Source organism: Panthera tigris, chromosome D3 (genome assembly GCF_018350195.1).
Source record: "Panthera tigris isolate Pti1 chromosome D3, P.tigris_Pti1_mat1.1, whole genome shotgun sequence".
Classification (NCBI taxonomy): Eukaryota; Metazoa; Chordata; class Mammalia; order Carnivora; family Felidae; genus Panthera; species Panthera tigris.
Window position 1 is genome coordinate 7,966,663 of NC_056671.1, and position 19,293 is coordinate 7,985,955.

General features: G+C 46.9%; 1 protein-coding gene across 4 annotated transcripts; it reads right to left on the reverse strand.

The window, feature by feature from the left end:
• Positions 1–548: 548 nt before the first annotated feature.
• Positions 549–19,258, reverse strand: P2RX4 (purinergic receptor P2X 4). Of its 4 annotated transcripts, none has more exons than XM_007079655.3 (12): positions 19,050–19,258; positions 14,610–14,757; positions 10,126–10,197; positions 9,962–10,034; positions 9,451–9,547; positions 5,689–5,769; positions 5,447–5,588; positions 5,211–5,347; positions 2,550–2,643; positions 2,323–2,388; positions 1,885–1,980; positions 549–1,359 (listed from the first exon to the last, which is right to left on the reverse strand). In XM_007079655.3, exons 1-12 carry the CDS (start codon positions 19,181–19,183, stop codon positions 1,333–1,335), a joined length of 1,167 nt encoding a protein of 388 aa, XP_007079717.3. In that variant the 5' UTR covers positions 19,184–19,258; the 3' UTR covers positions 549–1,332. The 4 variants fall into 4 exon arrangements, with proteins under 4 accessions (XP_007079717.3, XP_042818830.1, XP_042818828.1 ...); XM_042962896.1 differs by lacking the exon at positions 19,050–19,258 and adding an exon at positions 17,322–17,348 and having other exon boundaries at positions 550–1,359; XM_042962894.1 differs by lacking the exon at positions 19,050–19,258 and adding an exon at positions 18,931–19,036 and having other exon boundaries at positions 551–1,359.
• Between the last annotated feature and the right edge of the window lie 35 nt (positions 19,259–19,293).

Sequence of the window (19,293 nt, forward strand, 5' to 3'; positions counted from 1 at the left end):
AAAGCAAGAAAAGCCCAGGTTTTATGCAGCAGAAGCAGGCACTTCTAAAATAAACGTTCCCTTCAGTACTTGGAAATGAATTCGTGATGGGGGGGGAGGGGCAAGCAGCTTTCTTTAAGGAGATCCTGAAGGCTCCATGCGGAATTAAGTCGGTGTGAAGGCGAAGCTAGAAATAACTTCATTAACATTTCAAACAAGGTAGGTGTAGGTGGTGCTGCTTGTGGTTGGAGACTTCTGGAAAGCAAATCGGGAGGGGACAGGATAAGTCATGTTCTTGTTACTTAAAATTGTGTCCCCCATAGTGCAGGACCACAATTTTATGTAAAAAAAAACACATGCACATGTAAGACTAGTCACCACATGGGGGCACCTGGGTGGCTCAGCCGGTTAAATGTCCGACCTCAGCTCAGGGCATGATCTCACGGTTTGTGAGTTCAAGCCCCTCTTCAGGCTCTGTGCTGACAGCTCAGAGCCTGGAGCCTGCTTCAGATTCTGTCTCCCTCTCTCTCTGCCCTTCCCCTGCTCATGCTCTGTCTCTCTCTGTCTCAAAAATAAATAAAAACATTAAAAAAAAAAAAGACTAGTCACGACAGGACAAAATCTTGTAAATTCTGTAGGAACACAGCCTTACAAATACCAAGATGCCGAGGCCTTCAAGATTAGGTCGAAGTCGGGGAAGATGCCTAAAGCCCCAACAACAGACTGTTTCAGGAAGCTTTTTCTGAACATGGTGAGCTGTGACAACAAATGGGTTTAGTGGTCGAAGTAAAAGGGAAGAGAGGAAAGTTCTAGTTCATGCTATGAGAACAAAGGTTGAGAAAATCGTTTTAATGTTTGGTCCTCGATCACCTCGACATGCCTCTTCTCAAGGAGACGTGCTAACTCTGTCCCATGACAGTATGGATTGGGGGGAGGAAGAGTGGACTGGGTGACCAAGAGCCAGTGACCACACCCAGGTGTCCTTCCTTCCCTTATAAAGTGCTTGAACAGAGCTGCTGGGCCCCAGCTGGACCGGTCTCGCAGTAGCCTGGAGACTGGAGCCCCTGAGGAAGGCTGGTCCTGAAGGAGGCCCTGCCCAGCAGCGGCAGTAGGGCCAGAGCCCTTAGGCCAGAGGTCGCCCCAACAACCCCACGTTGAGGTGACCCACTGTGCAGGGTGGTTTACTACACACGCCCTACACACAAAACACGGGAGCAGCTGGGCAACCATGAAGTTCTTGTGCAGTGGAGATGGACTCAGAATCTGGAACTTTCTCTGGGGTGACAATGGCAGCCTTTTCTCCCTCCTCGCTGTGCTCTGATGAGGGCCGTGGGGAGCCCAGGTGTGGAGGCATCACTGGTTCATCTCACTGCCAAGACCCTGCAAAGAAAGGTACGCTTATCGTTGACTGATACGCTTCTGGATAGATGTATAGACACCATGGGCTGCCCATAGGCAAGCCTGGGCCACTTGGGGCAGGCGAGAGCCAGGCACTCACCCTGAGAACTTCGGGCAGCCCTTCACAACTGTACATACTCAGCTTAGCCCAGTGCATGGGTTCTCAAAAAGCATGGTACCCAACCCCTCTTGCTATGTGAGGCAAGTTTAAGGAGTGTGTGGACATAGATTTTGTCATAATATTCATGATTATAAGTAACCTGAGATGTCACTAATTAAAATGAGGCTAGATTTTACAGAGTGAGCCCGTTTGAAGAAAAGTATGAAGTGAATACTAGTACAGATGATCTAGAAATGGAGCGGAGGATGAGGGTAGTGAGCAGTGTGCCACTGCCTGGGGTGACCACATGTCTAAGGAGTGCCACCTTTGCACCCGGGTCTCCCCCCAGATGGCCCAGCGCCCCAGGTGCTCACCACTGGCACAAAAAAGAGGCGGAGGCGGCCTACCTGCTCGTAATCCTCCACATACTTGTATTTCTTCTCCCGGTAGTAGTATCTTTTCTTCATGCAGTAGAGGACTATGACGTCACATAGCACTGTCGCCTGAGTGCAGCACAGGGTGAGAAAGAGCGAGCCAGGATGGTTCAGCCCCTGTTATTCTATGCATGCCCCTTCCCACAAAGCCTGGAATCTTTCAAGGATAGAAAGGGCAAGGCTCCACCTCTCAGGAGAAGGCAAGGCCCCGAGGGCCATGGTCTTGGAGAAGGGAAGGGGAGGTGGGGTTGGGGGCAAGGGCAAGAAACTTGGAGGGTCGATTCCAGAAACAAGTGTCAAGGGGAGGAACCAGGATGCCAGTGGAGGGTCTCACCTCACTGTGCTAACTACTGCTGAGGAGGGCGGGCAGCTGGGGGGGAGGGGGGGAGAGGGGCGGTCTAAGTCACTCACCACCCCTAAGAGCGCCAAACCCGAGCCAATGTTGATCATGGTGGGAATGATGTCAAATTTCCCAGCCTACAAATGACAGAAGAAAAGGACAAAGTTGTGAGAGAGGTGGGCAAGAGCAGATAAGAGGTGGGGAGAGGGCCCGTGGACCCTGGCGAACCCAGAAGCCCGGGGTTCAGAACTCGGAAGCTCTGAACCAGAGCCCCAAGAGAAGCCAGCAGCCAGGCTACCTTTCCGAACACTATGATGTCGAAGCGGATGCCGTAGGCCTTGATGAGCGTGCGGTGCTCGGCGCCAGTCGGGTCACTGTAGTACTTGGCAAACCTAGGGAAATGGGGACATCAGAGCAGAAATCCCGAGGCCCTCAGGAGCCGGCACTGCCTGCTGGACAGACGATACCTGAGCACCTCAGGGCTTCTCCCGGCTAATGTGAGTTGCGCAGGATGTGGGCTGGGCTGTTGGCAGGAGGATGCCAGGGCCCTTGGGGCACCAGAACTACTCTATCATCACTGGCCCCTCCTACGGTGGAGCTGGAACCTCACGCTCTGAACCTCCTCCTTGACACAGCAGAACCACCTGCCTCTCTCAAGGAGATCCTGGTCACCGACAGCATGTGGCCAGCCAGCAGCTAGCCCCAGGACTGCCTTGTGGGTAGGGGCATGGAACTGGCCATGAAACTCCACAAAACTCACAGAATCAGTGCTGGACATATTTTTTTTTAAAGAACTACTGACCCATCGATGGATAAATGAGTAAATAAAATGTGGTATATCCACATAATGGAATATTCTTTGGTCATAAAGAGAGATAAAGTAATGATAAATGTACAATATGGATGAACCTTGGAAAAAAACATGATGCTGAGTGAAAGAAGCCAGTCACAGAAATCCATATAGTGTGTGATTCCGTTTATGCAAATCCAGAGAGAAAGGAAGCAGATGGTGGTTGACAGGGACTGAGGTAGATGGGAAGATACAGGTGATGGCCGAAGGGGTTTTGCACTGAGGGGATGAAAATGTTCTAAAATTACGCCGAGAGTCCTACAACTCTGTGAATGAACTAAAAATGATGGAATCCCACACTTTACATGGATGAAGAGTGTTGTGTGAACTATATCTCAATAAAGCCATTAAAAAAAAAACATACACGTGGGGGAATGGTGGTAGTGGGGGGGTCTGTTGAGCCATGATGCCATTTCCTGCCCGTGTTATACATATAGGATGTTGATTCAGAGAAGCCTAAACTCTTGGCCCATGATTAGTCTGGCCCACAACCTCTATGTCATGGTCAGGCCTGGGGAATTCAGGTGGGGCCTGGTGCTAGTGGAGGTCAGGGGATGGGTGTCTTTCTGGTGACGGTTCCCATCGGCTTCTCTCTGTTCTGAGGTTCTGACCCAAGCTTGAGGTTTTTCCACAATGGTTTCTAAAGTGTGTAACAGTAGAGACAGCAACACAAATCTAATTCCTTTACTAGGGAAAAAAAATCCAAATATCTGCCCTAGTATCAGTGAGTCAGGTGGTTCAAAATGATAGCTGACTGTAATTCTGGAGGTTTCTGTGATCCCGTATTGGCTTGCACACGTCACCACTAGAGGGAGACAAGTGCAACACAAAAGCACCTCAGACCTACTCAGGTGGCCCCTTGTGGGGATGCTTTTTTTGAGTGGCAAAATGCGTGAGAGATGACACAAAGGGCACACAACAATGTACGCGGCTACGGGTCTGGTTGCCTCAGGAAACGTGACCCTGGCCCCCTGGTCCTCCCATCAGATTGCCAGCTGTACCGGGCTGAACACCGTCACCCAAGATTCGTATCCACCTGGAACATGTGAATGGGAAAAGGAAATAGGAAAATAGGGTCTTTGCAGCTGGAATTAGTTGAGATGAGGTTGGACTGGATTAGGGTGGACTTTGATTCAATATGACTGGTGACCTTGTAAGAAGAGAGGACACACGGGGATGCGCACAGAGGGAAGGCTGTGTGACAACAGCGGCAGAGGTGGGAGTGATGAGTCTATGAGCCAAGGAACACTGGGGAGCCCCCAGAACCTGGAAAAGGCAAAAAAAGGTAGCTTGCCTTGCTGACATCTTGATTTGGGGACTTTGGCCTCCACATCAATGAGAGAATAACTTCCTGTTGTTTCAAGCCACCCACCTTGTGGTAATTTGTTGTGAGAGTCCCAGGACATGAATACTTGGTACTTTCGGTAGGGAAGTACCAGCAAAGGCCTTTCCTGAGGCTTAAGTCTGTATCTCCTGCACCCTGGGCATTCCAAAGGCAGACTTGGGTCTTTGAGAAACTAATTCCTGGGTCAGGCCCCAGAGGTCTTCAGACTGGAGGATCACAAGCTCACCCACTCCTCAAAATCAGTGAGCAGGGGTCCTAGGAGGCTGGCCCAAGGGAGCTCAAGCAGCCAGCCTCTCTGGGCTACTCTGAAAATTGTATCAACATGATTTTTTTTTTTTTTATGTTTATTTTTGAGACAGAGACAGAGTTTGAGCAGGGGAGGGGCAGAGAGAGAAGGAGACACAGAATCTGAAGCGGGCTCCAGGCTCCGAGCTGTCAGCACAGAGCGTGACGGAGGGCTTGATCTCAACAGACTGCAAAATCATGACTTAAGCTGAAGTCGGACTCTTAACCGACTGAGCCACCCAGGCGCCCCTCAACATGATTTCTGAAGTAAGAAGGGGCACAGGAGGCTCTCATGGGCCAGGATACTGTGGGCACAAGATCTACTAGGAACACTCTGGTACATACCTCTCCACCTGCCCTCAGAGGCTGCCTGAGTGCTGGTCTTTGGTGGGCACGGACGCCCCCGCTGGGGAGTGATCCAGGCACTGTCGCCCTCCACCCCCCAACACAAGAGAACCAGGCCCCAAGCTCACGCCTACCTGAAATTGTAGCCGGGGGACACATTGTGGTCCACATCCCGGGTGTCCAGGCGGCGGAAGGAGTACCTGGGCAAGCAGAGGGAGGCGGTTCTGTCCAGGTTGCAATCCCAGTTGATCTGGATACCCATGATACCTCCCTGCAGGTTGTGAGCAGAGACAGCAAGCTTTCCTCGGGGCCCATTCTAGAACAAGATGCGTTAAAGGCTGTGTCAGAAAAGCCAGGGGCCTCTGCCTACCTCAATGGCCATGTCCTGGAAGCTGTGCCCTGCATTCTCCACTATTTTGCCAAGACGGAATATGGGGCAGAAGGGATCTGTTATGGCATCATAAATGCACGATTTGAGGTAGGTAGTGGTGACGTTGGGAAGAATATTCCTCCTAAAGTCAGGAGGAAGCAGAAATGAAGTGAGGAAAACCTCAAAGAGGAGGCAGAAGTTGCTCTAAGACACTGGTGAACTCACACAGCTGGCCCACTTACTTGCTGAAATTAAATTTGGGATACCAGATGTTGTTCTTGACCAAAAGAGTGAAGTTTTCTGCAGCCTTTAAAAAAGCAGGTCTGAAAAAGATAACGGAACATATTGTTAATAAAAGTACAAGTAGATGTATGCTCTCCTCCTTATGTAATATTTTTAAAAAGCACAGACACATGTTCTACAATGTCATTTTGTCAAGAAAAAACATGATAACCTCTCGAGCATTTTCTACCGTCCTCTGCATAAACACTAGGTTAACAGAGGAGGGTAAACTAAACCTTTCCTTTTCTTCCTGTCATGCCTCTTGCCGAAGGCAGTGGGCATTTAAGAGTTTGAGGAATAGCTAAGGAGAAAGGATGCCTGGTAGCTTCCCTTGAAATTATTCAGCCTGCAGCCGGTTTCGGGGTTTCAGGGTTTCAGAGTGAGCGCATCTCACTCAGGTGCCCTCAGGGGAACGCTCAACAGATCTGTTTTTACAAGTCCAAGCAAAGGTGAATTCACCAACAGGGTGGATCCTGATCTCATTGCAAAAGTACACAAAAATCACGTGTCTGCTGGCACTCTCTTCTTGGAAGTGCCACATCAGCTCCTGGCTGGCCAGTACACAGTAAATCTGTCTCCAAGGGGACCCCGCTTCTTTGGTGCGTCTCTACAGGAGAATCCAGTGCTAGGGGCAGACCCCTCTGTGGGGAAGGGCGGGGGGGAGGGGGCAGGGGAGGCTTCCCTGATCCAGGTGGAATATTTGAGTTTATAAACAGTATCCATAGTCTTCTTAACCCTGAGACAGAAGCAAGTCCACACAGCAAAGACAGCTGAACCTGTCACCACTGATGCCAAGAAAGGCCTTGACCAAGGTACTTCTCTCAGGGCTTCAAGTTCCCACATCCTTGTATCAAGAGGGATGGATTATATTAGGGTTTTTCAAACTATTGCCATTCTCTATACCATAGCTTTCCCCCACATCTGTCTAACTCATATGTAAAACTTTTAAGATTAACTGTTTTATTATTTTTTTAATGTTTTAAAAAATTTAATGAATTAATTTTATTTTAGAGAGAGAGAGCACACAAGTGGGGGAGAGGAGCAGAGGGAAGGGAGAGAGAGAGAGAGAGAGAGAGGAGAGAGAGAGAGAGAGAGAGAGAGAGAGAGAGAGAGGGAGAGGGAGAGGGAGAGGGAGAGGGAGAGAGAGAGAGAGAAAGAGAAAGAGAAAGAGAATGAATGAGAATCCCACGCAAGATCCATGCCTAGTGCAGAGCCCGATGTAGGGCACGATCCCAGGATTCTGGGGTCATGACCCAAGCTGAAATCAAGAATCAGTTGCCCAACTGACTGAGCCATCCAAGTGCCCCTAACTCACAGTTTAAAAAAAAAAAATGCAGGTGTAATCCACACAATATAAAATTAACCATTTTAAAGTGTTAATTCAGTGGCATTAAATACATTCACGATGTTGTGCAACTATCACACATCTAGTTCTAGAACATTTTCATCACCCCAAAGAGAAACTTTGTACCCATTAAGCACTAATATCTATTCCCCCCACCCCCACGCCCTACCCTACCCCCGGCCTTTGGGAACCACTAATCTACTTTTTGTCTCTCCAAATTTGTCTACTCTGGACATTTTATATAAACAGGTTCATACAATATGTGGCCTTTTGTGTCTGGCTTCTTTCACTTAGCACCATGTTTTCTAGGTTCATCCACATTGTAGCATCTAACGTTTCATTCTCTTTTTATGGCTGTGTCCTATTCCTTTGCATGGATGGACTGTGATCTGTTTATCTCTTTCTCTGATGGACATTTGTGTTGTTCCTGCCTTTAGGATCAACTGACTGTTTTTTACTGACATTCATTTTGAAATGAAACTTTCCATCATGACCATAAGAAATATCATTTGCCCCAAGTCAGAGGTCATTGTTCAAATAAATATAATCATATCAAAACAGTATTACTAAAAGTTGTAGTTAAGGGGCACCTGGGGGGGCTCAGTCGGTTAAGCGTCCAACTCTTGATTTCGGCTCAGGTCATGGGATGGAGCCCTATGTCAGGCTCCGTGCCTAGAGTGAAGCCTGCTTGGAGTTCGTTCGTTCATTCTCATTCTCTCTCTCTCTCTCCACGCCACCCCCCCCCCGCCCCTCTCCCCTGCTTACACTATCTCTCTCTCTCTCTCTCTCAAAAAAAAAAAAAAAAAAAAAGTTCCACTTAATATTACTGTTGCCCAAGGTGTTGAATCTGGGGATTGTAATTTATGAGAAATGGAAATCAGCAAGTTCTAAAAGACACCCCAAACCAGGATTTCCTCCTTGATATAAGCTTAGAAGCTGAATAAGAATGGGAATGTCCTTCTCTTCATGTGACTCATGTTATTTCATGTTATCAGTGTATACTTAAAAATCATCCTCCACTCGATTAGATACATAACAGTGCTGTCCAATGAAAATATACTGAGACACAAATACAAGCCACCTTGCAATTTGAAGTGTCTAGTAGTCACATTAAAAAGTAAAAATAACAAGTGCAACTAACTTTTCTATAATAACCCAATATATCTGAAGTATTATTTCACCAGGTAAACACAAAGTATCATATATATATGTATATAGTATCATATATATAATATATATACATATAATTTGTTTTCCATAATGTCTTCAGGCTCTGGAGTACATTTTACACTGAGCATTTTGTTTGGTTCCAGACACCTTTTGAGTGCTCGACAGCCACCCATGGCCAGTAGCACGATGTTAGGGAGCACAGCTCCATAAGACCTTTTGCAGCTCAAAAATGCTAGGATTCATTTTCTTTTAGTATTTCCTTCCCTAGCCTGAGCTGCTGCCCTCGGCAATCTTGCAATCGGCACCTCTCAGCCGTTTCTTCCGTTGCAGTGTACCCCAGATGAGGTTAACGTGGCTGGCTCCCTGCCAGGCTTATCCAGGCCTCCGTCTGAACTCTGGGTCAGGAAGGCTGGAGTTGCAAGCAATTCTGAGAGCGTTACCTCTGACCCACCCAATCAAAGTGAGCAAATTACTATTGGGAAGAATGTTATCCTAGGGCAGCCCTGAGCCTGCTCTCCTTTATAAAATACACTAGAGTGGACACTAATTATTTTCCTGCCCAGCATCCATTCCCTTCTTTTCTGGTAATGATCCCCCAATTTCCTTTGGAAGCCACACCTCTCTACTCTCAGGCTATGTGATTTGGGTGGGAATGACTGCGCCCTAGCTCCAGAGGTGGGCAGGTAACCCAGGCCTGAGCTGATAAGCAAAATCCATGCCTCAGGTACAGTGATGGGTGGAGGGATGTGGCTGAAGATGTGATGATGGACAGGTCTAGAATCTTTATGGACAACCGGGCTGGGAGACTTGGGAGAATATAAGCCCAGAGACGCCTCCTGGGACTACACCACAGTCCTGCAAATGAAGCCAATATGGGGGAAGCAGAGTCAAAAGGTGGAAACTCTGAAGCTGTCCTTTGAGTCCCAGGTCTAGTCGTGCTGGGCTCTTCATAGTTAGTTGGACAGTAAACTGCCCCTGCCATGTGTGTGTCCTGCTTGAGGTACCGGGAACTGTTTCCTGTTAGTTACCTGCAACTGACAAAGTCCAAACATAAAAATAAATCATCTGCACTCTTCTCGCAAGTGACAAATGCTGTGGCCCACCTTGCCGTTGGTCCCGGCCCTGGGGAAGCCTGATTCCACAAAGACACCAAGAGCACAACACACAGGCTTAACTCCCCTGCCGCCTTCCCTTGGGCAGGACTCACTCAGGCACATGTGTGTCATCTTCCACTGGACACCAGGCTGCCACCTCGCACGTCTTCACGGTCTCATTGAATAGCACGCATCTTCCTGTTGCAATTCCTGCAGGGGCGAGGGGCACCTATTTTCTACTTTTGCAAGGGAGAGAAGGGGAAGCACCGCCATAACATCCTGTGCAATTGATCTTGAGCTGTTCCAGTTACAGGCTCTATACAGTTTCCACAAATTAGAGGAAAACAGTTGCCTGAGTCCAGCAGCAAGGCTAGGGTGATGGCACAGGACAAGATCTGGGGTGGCCTCTGGAGTATGGGTAACAGGTGAATGTCGAGAAGATCCTAAGAGCCTAATCGGTACACCAGGCTCACCCAAGGTCATATGAAGGACTGGGGAATGTAGAGGATTTCTTCATCCCGAACATCTCTCTGGGAGAGAAGCCCCACAGGGGAGGCAGTCTGGTCAGGGGCTGCCTTCCCCACGCTAAATGTCTACTGTGGGGTCACAGCCACGTGCTCATACCGTTGCTGTGGGTGCCTGAAGAGCCAGCAGCACAGTTGGCATCAGATTTACACACAGTGGTCTTATCTGGAAGCTGGAAAAAGAAGAAAGAGTGAAAACAAATTCCATGTAGTCAGTCAGGTGGGGGAGAGGGGCCTGAGGCTCTTTCCTGAGAAGCTGCCTACCTCAGGACAGAGGCCCTGGGTCTGGTTGACGGTGGTGATCATGTTGGTCATGATGAAGAGGGAGTTCTCCTCCTGCAGAGGGGGAAAGGGGGGAGAGCACCACTGTGTTACCTTCAGAGGAGTCAGGCCAAGCCATAAAGAAAGCCAGGTGTTCATTTAATAGGACAGTACCTTTCACTTCTCCCATATGTCATGCAGAAAACATTTTAAAAACTGATCTTTTGGGGCACCTGGGTGGCTCCATCGATTAAGCCACCACTTCAGCTCAGGTCATGATTTCATGGCTCGTGAGTTCAAGCCCCGCATCAGGCTCTCTGCTGTCAGCATAGAGACTGCTTCAGATCCTCTGTCCCCCGCCCTCCCAACTCTCTGCCCCTCCCCCCTGGGTGCACTCTCCTTCTTTCTCCCTCTCTCTCAAAAATAAACACTAAAAATTAAACAAAAACAAAAAACAACCCTGATCTTTTTTTTTTTTTTTATATCTTGTTCTCTGAGAGTTTATAAGCTAACTGAAGACAGGATTCAAGTAAATACTTGTACCACAGTCCCCCCTTATCTGCAAGGGGATAACGTTCCAAGACCCCTGGGGGATGCCTGAAAATGCAGATAGTACCCAACCCTCCATATACTGTGTTTTTTTCCAATGCAGACATACCTATGATAAAGTTAAATTTTAAATTAGACATAGTAAGGGGCACCTGGGTGGTTCAGTCAGTTAGGTGTCCAACTTCGGCTTGGGTCATGATCTCATGGCTCATGAGTTTGAGCCCCACGTCGGGCTCTGTGCTGACAGCTCAGAGCCTGGACTCTGCTTCGGATTCTGTGTCTCCCTCTCTCTCTGCCCCACCTCTGCTTGCATTCTGTGTGTGTGTGTCTCTCTCTCTCTCAAAAATAAACATTTAAAAATAAATAAATAAATTAGACACGGTACGAGATTAACAACAATAACTAATACTAAATAGGACAATTATAATAGTATACTATAATAAAAGGTATGTGAATTTAGTCTCTCTCTCTCTCTCAAAATACCTTACTGTACTGTACTCACCCTTCTTTGGGTGATGATAAATTGCCTATGTGAAGACGTGAAGTGAGGTGAATGTTTGAAGCATTGCGCTGCTACTGACTTGAGGTTACGTCAGGAGCATCATCTGCTTCCAGACTACGGCTGACCATGGGTAACTGAAACTGTGGACGGGCGGGGTGGCTACTGCTTATATGTGTTCATGGCAGAATTGTTCATAGTGACCCAGAGGTGGAAACACCCCAAGTATCTATTGACAGATGAATGGATAAACAGATTGTGGTTATCTATACCTACGTGTGTACCTACAATGGAATATGACTCGGCCATAAAGAGGAATGAAGCACTGAAACAGGATACAACTGGGTGAACCTCAAAAACATGATGCTAAGTCAAAGAAGCCAGACACAAAAGGCCACATATTTTATGATTCTATGAAATTTCCATAGAGCCAGAAGGCAGGTGAGTGGGTGTCTCAGAGGCAGGGGTAAAGTGGAGGGTAGGATGAGCAGTGACTGCTTAATGGGTATGGGGTCTCCTCTTGGGGTGATGAAAGTGTTCTGGAACTAGAAGGAAGTTATAGTTACATAATATCATGAAAGTACTAAATGCCATTAAATTTTTCAATCTGAAATAGCTAATATTATGACATGTGAATTTCACCTCAATGGAAAAAAATGTCTATAATCTGAAGTGGTTCCTTAATAAAGCTTGGCTTGTTAAGGGAAAAGAGCCAAAAAGTGCTCAAGACATCCTCTGCCAAACAGATTACTTCAGAGGTACAAAAACGCAAGGCCACCAAAGTCCCCAAATTTGGCTGGTTTTCTTTCCTAGCTGAAATTAAAATAAATAAATAAAACATTCTAGAGAAGATCAAATCAGGGTCAGCAATTGATACTTCTCCATTTGAGAAGGTTGTTTTTTCCTCCCAGGAATGTGCCAAAAGGTTGATTTACAGTTTCTGGAGAGGGAGCACCTGGGTGGCTCAGTCGGTTGAGCATCCAACTCTTTTTTTTTTCCCAATGTTTATTTCTGAGAGAGAGACAGAGCACAAGTTGGGGAGAGGCAGAGAGAGAAGGAGACACAGAATCCAAAGCAGGCTCCAGGTTCTGAGCTGTCAGCACAGAGTCTGACACGGGGCTCAAACTCACAAACTGTGAGACCATGACCTGAGCCACAGTCAGACGCTTAACTGACTGACCCACCCAGGTGCCCCAAGCATCCAACTCTTTTTTTTTTTTTTAATTTTTTAAAAATGTTTTTATTAATTTTTGAGAGAGAGAGAGAGACAGAGCATGAGCAGGGGAGGGGCAGAGAGAGAAGGAGACACAGAATCTGAAGCAGGCTCCAGGCTCTGAGCTGTCAGCACAGAGCCTGATGCGGGGCTCGAACTCACAGACTGCGAGATCATGACCTGACCTGAAGCTGGACGCTTAACCGACTGAGCCACCCAGGCACCCCTCCACCAAGCATCCAACTCTTGATTTTGGCTCAGGTCATGATCTTGCAGTTTGTGGGTTCAAGCTCCACGCTGATAGTGCAGAGCCTGTTTGGGATTCTTTCTCTTTCTGCCCCTTCCCCCGCCAAAATAAATAAATAAAACATAAAAAAAAAGATCAATATTTAGAAAACAAAAGTTTCTAGAGAACAATTCACTGGGGATGAGACTGAAGAATTGCTAAGGACCTTCCAACATAAGGAATAAAAGATGTCCAAAAATCCTAGTTGGACCTCCCCCTCACTGAACACTGGCATTCTAAAATGAAATACCAGAAGCTTTCTGTTAGTGTTTCGTACTCTGTGGAAGAGTGGAGTCAGTACCGGGAGCCATCTGGAGGATCAGGGTAACTCAGGGATCAAAATGTCTGTAGACCTCTCCACCCCCAGGTCTGACAAGGTGTTGGAAGCTCTGGGAATAGCTAGCATCTTCCAAAGAAAGATCTAGAACAAGCCAAGTTGGGAGACAAGGAAATGTCTTGAGGAAGCATGAGGATGTGGCATGATGCCCAAGGCTCTCCTGGCTTTTTTTTGTTTGATTTTTTGAGAGAGAGAGATGGAACATGAGGGAGCTCAGGCAGGGGAGGGGCAGAGAGAAAGAGGGAGACACACAATCCGAAGCAGGCTGACAGCTCAGAGCCCGATGTGGTGCTCGAACTCAATAACCATGAGATCATAACCTGAACGTAAGTCGGAAACTTAACTGACTGAGCCATCCAGGCACCCCTATTTCTTATCTACTTTAAGCTCAGGGAAACTTCAGTCTGGAGATGAGCACTGCAAACAAATGTTTGTGGTCCATCCGCAAAGAAGCAGAGGGCATTGTGCAAGCTCAGGAAGAGAGAGCACTGGGGGGCTCACGCAGCTTAATGCACATTGTGCAAGCTCAGGAAGAGAGAGCACTGGGGGGCTCACGCAGCTTAATGCACATTGTGCAAGCTCAGGAAGAGAGAGCACTGTGGGGCTCACGCAGCCCCCAGCCCAGAGTTGAGCTGGAAGGCAGAGCAGCTGCCTATTCCTTTCCACTGAGGGGCAGAAGCAGTGGGTCCACGGTCTTCCTTGGCCCCAGTAAACAGACTGGGTATGATGGTCCCCATGGCTTCACAGGAAGCAGAGGTCTCTCTGTTGACACAGGTGCATGCCAACAGGACCACCTGCCTCCAACAAACTATGAATCCGCTGTTCCATTTGACCTTCATTGCTCATTAGCTTTGGTATTCTCTCTGGGCACCCCACAAAACCCTTCTCTTGAGAAGTTGGGGGTTGGGAGAGGGAAATGAAGAGAGTTTCTCAACTCCTTGCTTAGCTCTGAGCCAGGAGCTGACAGCTTATTTGCATTTAGCCACCCCAGGACCCTAGCATATAAGGCATCTGGAGGGATATGTCAGGGTCTGGCCATGGACCACAGCCATTATCATGGCTAAAGACAGTTAATACTTAACTTGGAGCTGTGTCAATTAACAGACTGGATACTAGGGTGCTGTATCACTTTCTTCCCTTACCTTTATTACTGACAAAATCCTATACGGGCATGTCTGTTTCCTTCTGGTTTGGCTTTGGTCTCGAACTGCTGATAAACTTTTTACACTGTCTGCAAAGGTTTACCTTGTGGATTTACAACAATAAAGCAAATACAAAGTGTGGAATGGTGGTATTTCCACCTGAATTTTTCCCAGGACTTAAAACATTTGCTTCTCCACCTTTCAGGGCCTGAGACAGGCCGAGTTGTCTGTGTTTAAGCCAACCATGATTTAGAGCTGAAGCAACCTAGCTGGTTGAATATTATTTATTTGACCCCAAGCCAGAAAGGGATCTGCCTGTGTTGCTTTCTTGGACTAAGACAATCAGTCTGGGGATCAGTGATGTTAGAACTCGGCGAATCATTAATCAAGAGTGCAAAGTCAGTAAAGGGAAAGGAGCTAATGAGAAGCTTTAGCGTTAGAAGCCATGGTGGGAGGCATACCTGAGCTGGAATCACATAGTCCGCCACATCCCAGACCCGGAATCCAAGTGTAGAAGTGTTGGTTACAGTCACGCCTTTGGCTTTGGTAGTAACGGAGCTGACCACAGAGTCCATTTCCTGGTAGCCTTTTTCCCACACAAACACCCACCTACAAAATAAAACACTCCTCTTAAATTGCCATTAGGATTCAGTGACTTTGAATTGATACTAGGGAGTCTCTGATAACCAGAGGCTGACAGTACAACATTAACTAATTATGCAAATTTTCAAAACTGTTTAACTGGGGGGGCTCTGCAAAATGGGCATATAGAACATAAATCACAGGGTGGTTTGTGGGAGATAAATGAGATGATGTAGGTAAAGCCCTTAGCACAGTGATCAGCACAAAGAAAGTACTCAATGAATGTCTTTATTTGACATTCAAATATCTATAGTTGAGCACTTTCAATGCACTATGACCTGCAGAATCTCCAAAGCAATTATAAAAATTATGATAATAGTTACCATCTGGGTGTTTTCTAATCCAAGGTGCTAATCTAAGCTCTATATATTTATTAACTAATTTAATCCTAACCACTTTATAACGATATTATTCTCTATTTTAAAATTTATTCTCTATTTATCTTAAAGTTTATTTATTTATTTTGAGAGAGCGAGAGTGTGTGCATGCATGAGCAGAGAGAGAGGGAGAGAGAGAATCCCAAGCAGGCTCCGCACGTGGGGCTCTATCCCACGAACTGGGAGATTGTGACCCGAGCCAAAATCAAAAGTCAGACACTTAACCGACTGAGCCACCCAGGCACCCCTATTATTCTCTATTTTTACAGAGGAGGAAACTAAGACAGAGAGAGGTTAAGTCATTTGCCCAAGGTCACACAGTTAGTGAATGACAAAGTGAGGATCTGAACTCAAGTCTTTTGCCTCTGAAGCCTCTTTTCTTGTCCTGTATGCTATACTCCCTCCAGAAAAGAGAATCTCACTGTTAAAGTAACTTTTTATATTAGTTTCATACTTTTTCTCCAAGAATTCAGGTCCCATGTATGCTTCTCTTCTCTGGGGAGAATTGAGGGTGTTGCAACCAGCTTGAATAATTAAAGGGGGGCCTGGGTGGCTCAGCCATTTAAGCGTTGACTTTGGTCAGGTCATGATCTCATGGTTCATGAGGTCAAGCCCCGCATCGGGCTCTGCACGGACAGTTCGAAGCCTGCTTGGGATTCTCTCTCTCTCCCTCTCTCTGCCTCTTCCCCATCTGTATTCTCATTCTCTCTCTCTCTCTCTCTCCCTCTCAAATAAATAAACTTTAAAAAAATCTAAAGGCATTAGCACATAGTGGTTAGGACACTGGAACCTAGACTGAAGTCAGTGATCATGGTTCATTTCTAAGCTCTACCTTCACTAGGCATAACTTTGGCCTTTCTCTGTGCCTCAGTTTTTCCTATCAATAACATGGGAATGATAATAGGACTTCATAGGATAGTTGTGAGGTTAAATAAGTTAATGCATGTCAAATGTGTAGAACAATGTTTGTGTTGCCATCAATAGGCTAAAATTGGCCATGATGGGAGGACTTACACCATGGAAGTTGGCTAATGCTACAAATGAGAACTCCTTTCCACCAGAGCTGTTATTAAACACCTACCAGCGACCATTATTGTTATTTTTTCTAGAATCAAGAAATGCTAGCATCCCTCTCCTCTCCTTATAAGCTCTAGCTGCTAAGACTCCAAAAAATCACTGGCTTTGGTTATTTATGGGTTTGTCTGGTCTGAGCAGTCTCCAAATTCACTGTCCAACCTAGAGGTAGGCTTTTCCCCAAACAAGTCCTTTTCTTCAAGTGTTCTAGGAATTTAGCTGCAATATAAGCTTTCATTTAATTCTACTGAGACACACAGAAGCTTATTTTACCACAGAGTACAGTGAGTTGCTAAATCAGAGACACATGGTTTCACACGAATCACTATGTGATTAACTACTGCCTCACCATGTGATAGATGACAGAATCAGATAACTGAGAAATCCATGTCCAGTCTAAGATGAATTGGATTAGGAAGCTAAGAGATGAGTTAAAAAAAAAAAAAAAAAAGGAAAAAGAAAAGAAAAAAAAAAGAAAAATGCCTTTAATTTCCTGAGTCAGTTTTGATCATAGAAGATGGAAAAGCAAAGCATTTACTGCTTTATAAATCCTCATGATCAAGGTAGCACACACTCTATGGGAACCTTGGAAAGCTGTGCTACCCAACAGAAATAGAACACAAGCTACATATGTAATGTAATTTCTAACAGCCATGTTAAAAAAGTAAAAAGTGTGGGACCCAAGGAATTTTACAAAAATCCCCTACCCCTGGACAAGCAGAGCAAGACTAACTCCATTTTGTGCTACACCCACCATCTCATGTATAACCCCCACATGACCTACTTATTGCTTAAGACATTCCCCCACCCTAGTCAAGCCGCTGAGCACACCCTTACTGGAAACCCGCTTATTTAGGAATGCGGAACCCCTAACCGCCAAATAATGTAAACCCCGCCTTTTGCTCGCCAAACTTGCACGCCAATTCTGACCAGAGTGATAGGCTAGTTCAAACAGTTACTATGGGGTAAATTGTAATTCAATTGGCCACCTGCGTGTGGACTGACATGAATATGCAACTTTCTGTGTGTGTTACAATCTCATTGGCCACTGGCCCCTATAAAACTGCTACCCCTCCTAACCTGGGGGTCCAAGTCCCTGCTCCCCTGTGTCGGGTATACTTGGGCCCAAGCTCGAGCTTGCAAATAAACTCTCGTGCGTTTGCATCGGTATTGGCTCCTTGGTGGTCTCTCGGATTCGAAATCGGGGGGTTTACAAAAGAAAAACAGGTAAAATTAATTATAATGATATATTTTATGTTACCCAATATATCCAAAATATTTTATCATGTTATCAATGTAAGATGTATTAATGTGATAGTTCACATCTTTATGGGCAGCTATAGACACTTTTCTGTAGTCTAGAACTTTACAGATACCCTAAGGTAGATTTAAACTAATCCTCCCTTGAGGATGGAAAGCCAAGAGGAAAAAGCTGAGAGCTTTTGATTCTAAGTGCTTCCGGTCCAATCCAGCAATGTGAGTTTACTTAACCAGTTAGAAGCAGGTCTCAAAATTTAAGGTGCATCAACAATCACTGGGGGGCAAGGAGTTACTGGTGGTGGTATGTAATAAGACTTAATAAATCCAAACCTGGGAGAGGGCCAGGTGGTTCTGATGTAGAGCCCATATCTGGGAAACCATTTTATTGAATCCTGTCAGTGCTTACTGCTGCTCAGCTGACAGCTGTTAGAAGCCATACCTAACAGCCAGATCATGTGAATTCCCAACAGCGGTGTTAACAGATTCCAAGCCCCACTCCAGGGTGGGGGATCTGTTACTTTTATACAGTTCCTCAGGTGAATCTTTCACAATCAGGTAGGTTTAGAAAACACTAGGACATTGGTTCCCAAACTTTGCTGCACATCAGAATCACGTTGGGAGTCAGTCATACTCCGTAGCAATGAAATCAGGTCTGGGGATGGGAGTCAGCAATCTGTATTTTTAAAAGGTTCCCAAAAGGTTCTAATGTGCAGCTGGGAACCACTGCATTAAGCCTTTCAAGAAAAGGAATGCCAGAGCAGATAACATATCAGCTCAGCAGCTGTAGACGCTGTAACGCCCAGATGGACCTTGTAAGTGGGCCCAGTTGGTAAGTTAATTTCTACCTCCTCTTTGAGTTTCACTAAATTGTAATGGATGCATTCAATTAAAATTAAACACTTGGTGAGACTAGAAGGTGGCAGAGCATATGGAAGCATAAAAAGGGAGCACAGAGAATGATGAGGCTAAGTAAAGTACTTATACCAAAAACCCAACCACTTCACAAAACAAAGGAACTGAAATGCTAAAATGCTTTTTAGAAGTGTGACCTCTTCCCTCTCTTGGGTTACCACACGGTACTTAAAGAAAAGGACCGGAAGCCACAGACCCAAAAGGAACGAAATGGAAATCCCAAGTCTTATTTGCTGTCAGCTGATCATTAGAATGGGAAGTGAAGTGCAAAGACTGAGCCATTTAGGACAAAGCACCCCCGCCGCCAAAGGACAACACGGAGGAAGAGAACAAGAAGCAGGAAGGATGAAGGTCTAGCCAGGCTTTGCCCTGAAAACACAACATCAAAGCAGTCTCCTGACTCAGAGCCCGGTCGCCCGGTGGCCAGGGTCCGGGGAGGGGTGTGTCACCCGTCTCGGGTCGCGCCCCCCCACCCCCCCCTCGCGGACAGCACCTGGAGGCCGCTCGAGGGGCTCACCGGGTGACCTAGGCCAGGAGGAGCAGGTGCACGGGCGGGACGCAGAAGGGGAGTTCCCGGCCGTCACGACACTCTTGACCCCGGGACCCCTCGGGGACAGCGCCTGCGGTCGCGCTCACCCGATGACGTAGGCCAGGATGAGCACCTGCACGGCCCGGTTCATGAGGCCCACTTTACGGCTGCGAATGAGCACGATGCGCGGCGTGTCGTACTCGAACAGGAAGGCGGCCAGCGCCGCGCAGCAGCCCGCCATGGCCCGCGCTGGCTGCCGTCCCGCCGCCCCAGCTCGGCGCTCTGGGCCCAGCCGCCCGGCCCGCCGCCTCGTATCCGCGCGGGAGCCCCGCCCAGGCCTCCGGGAGCCCG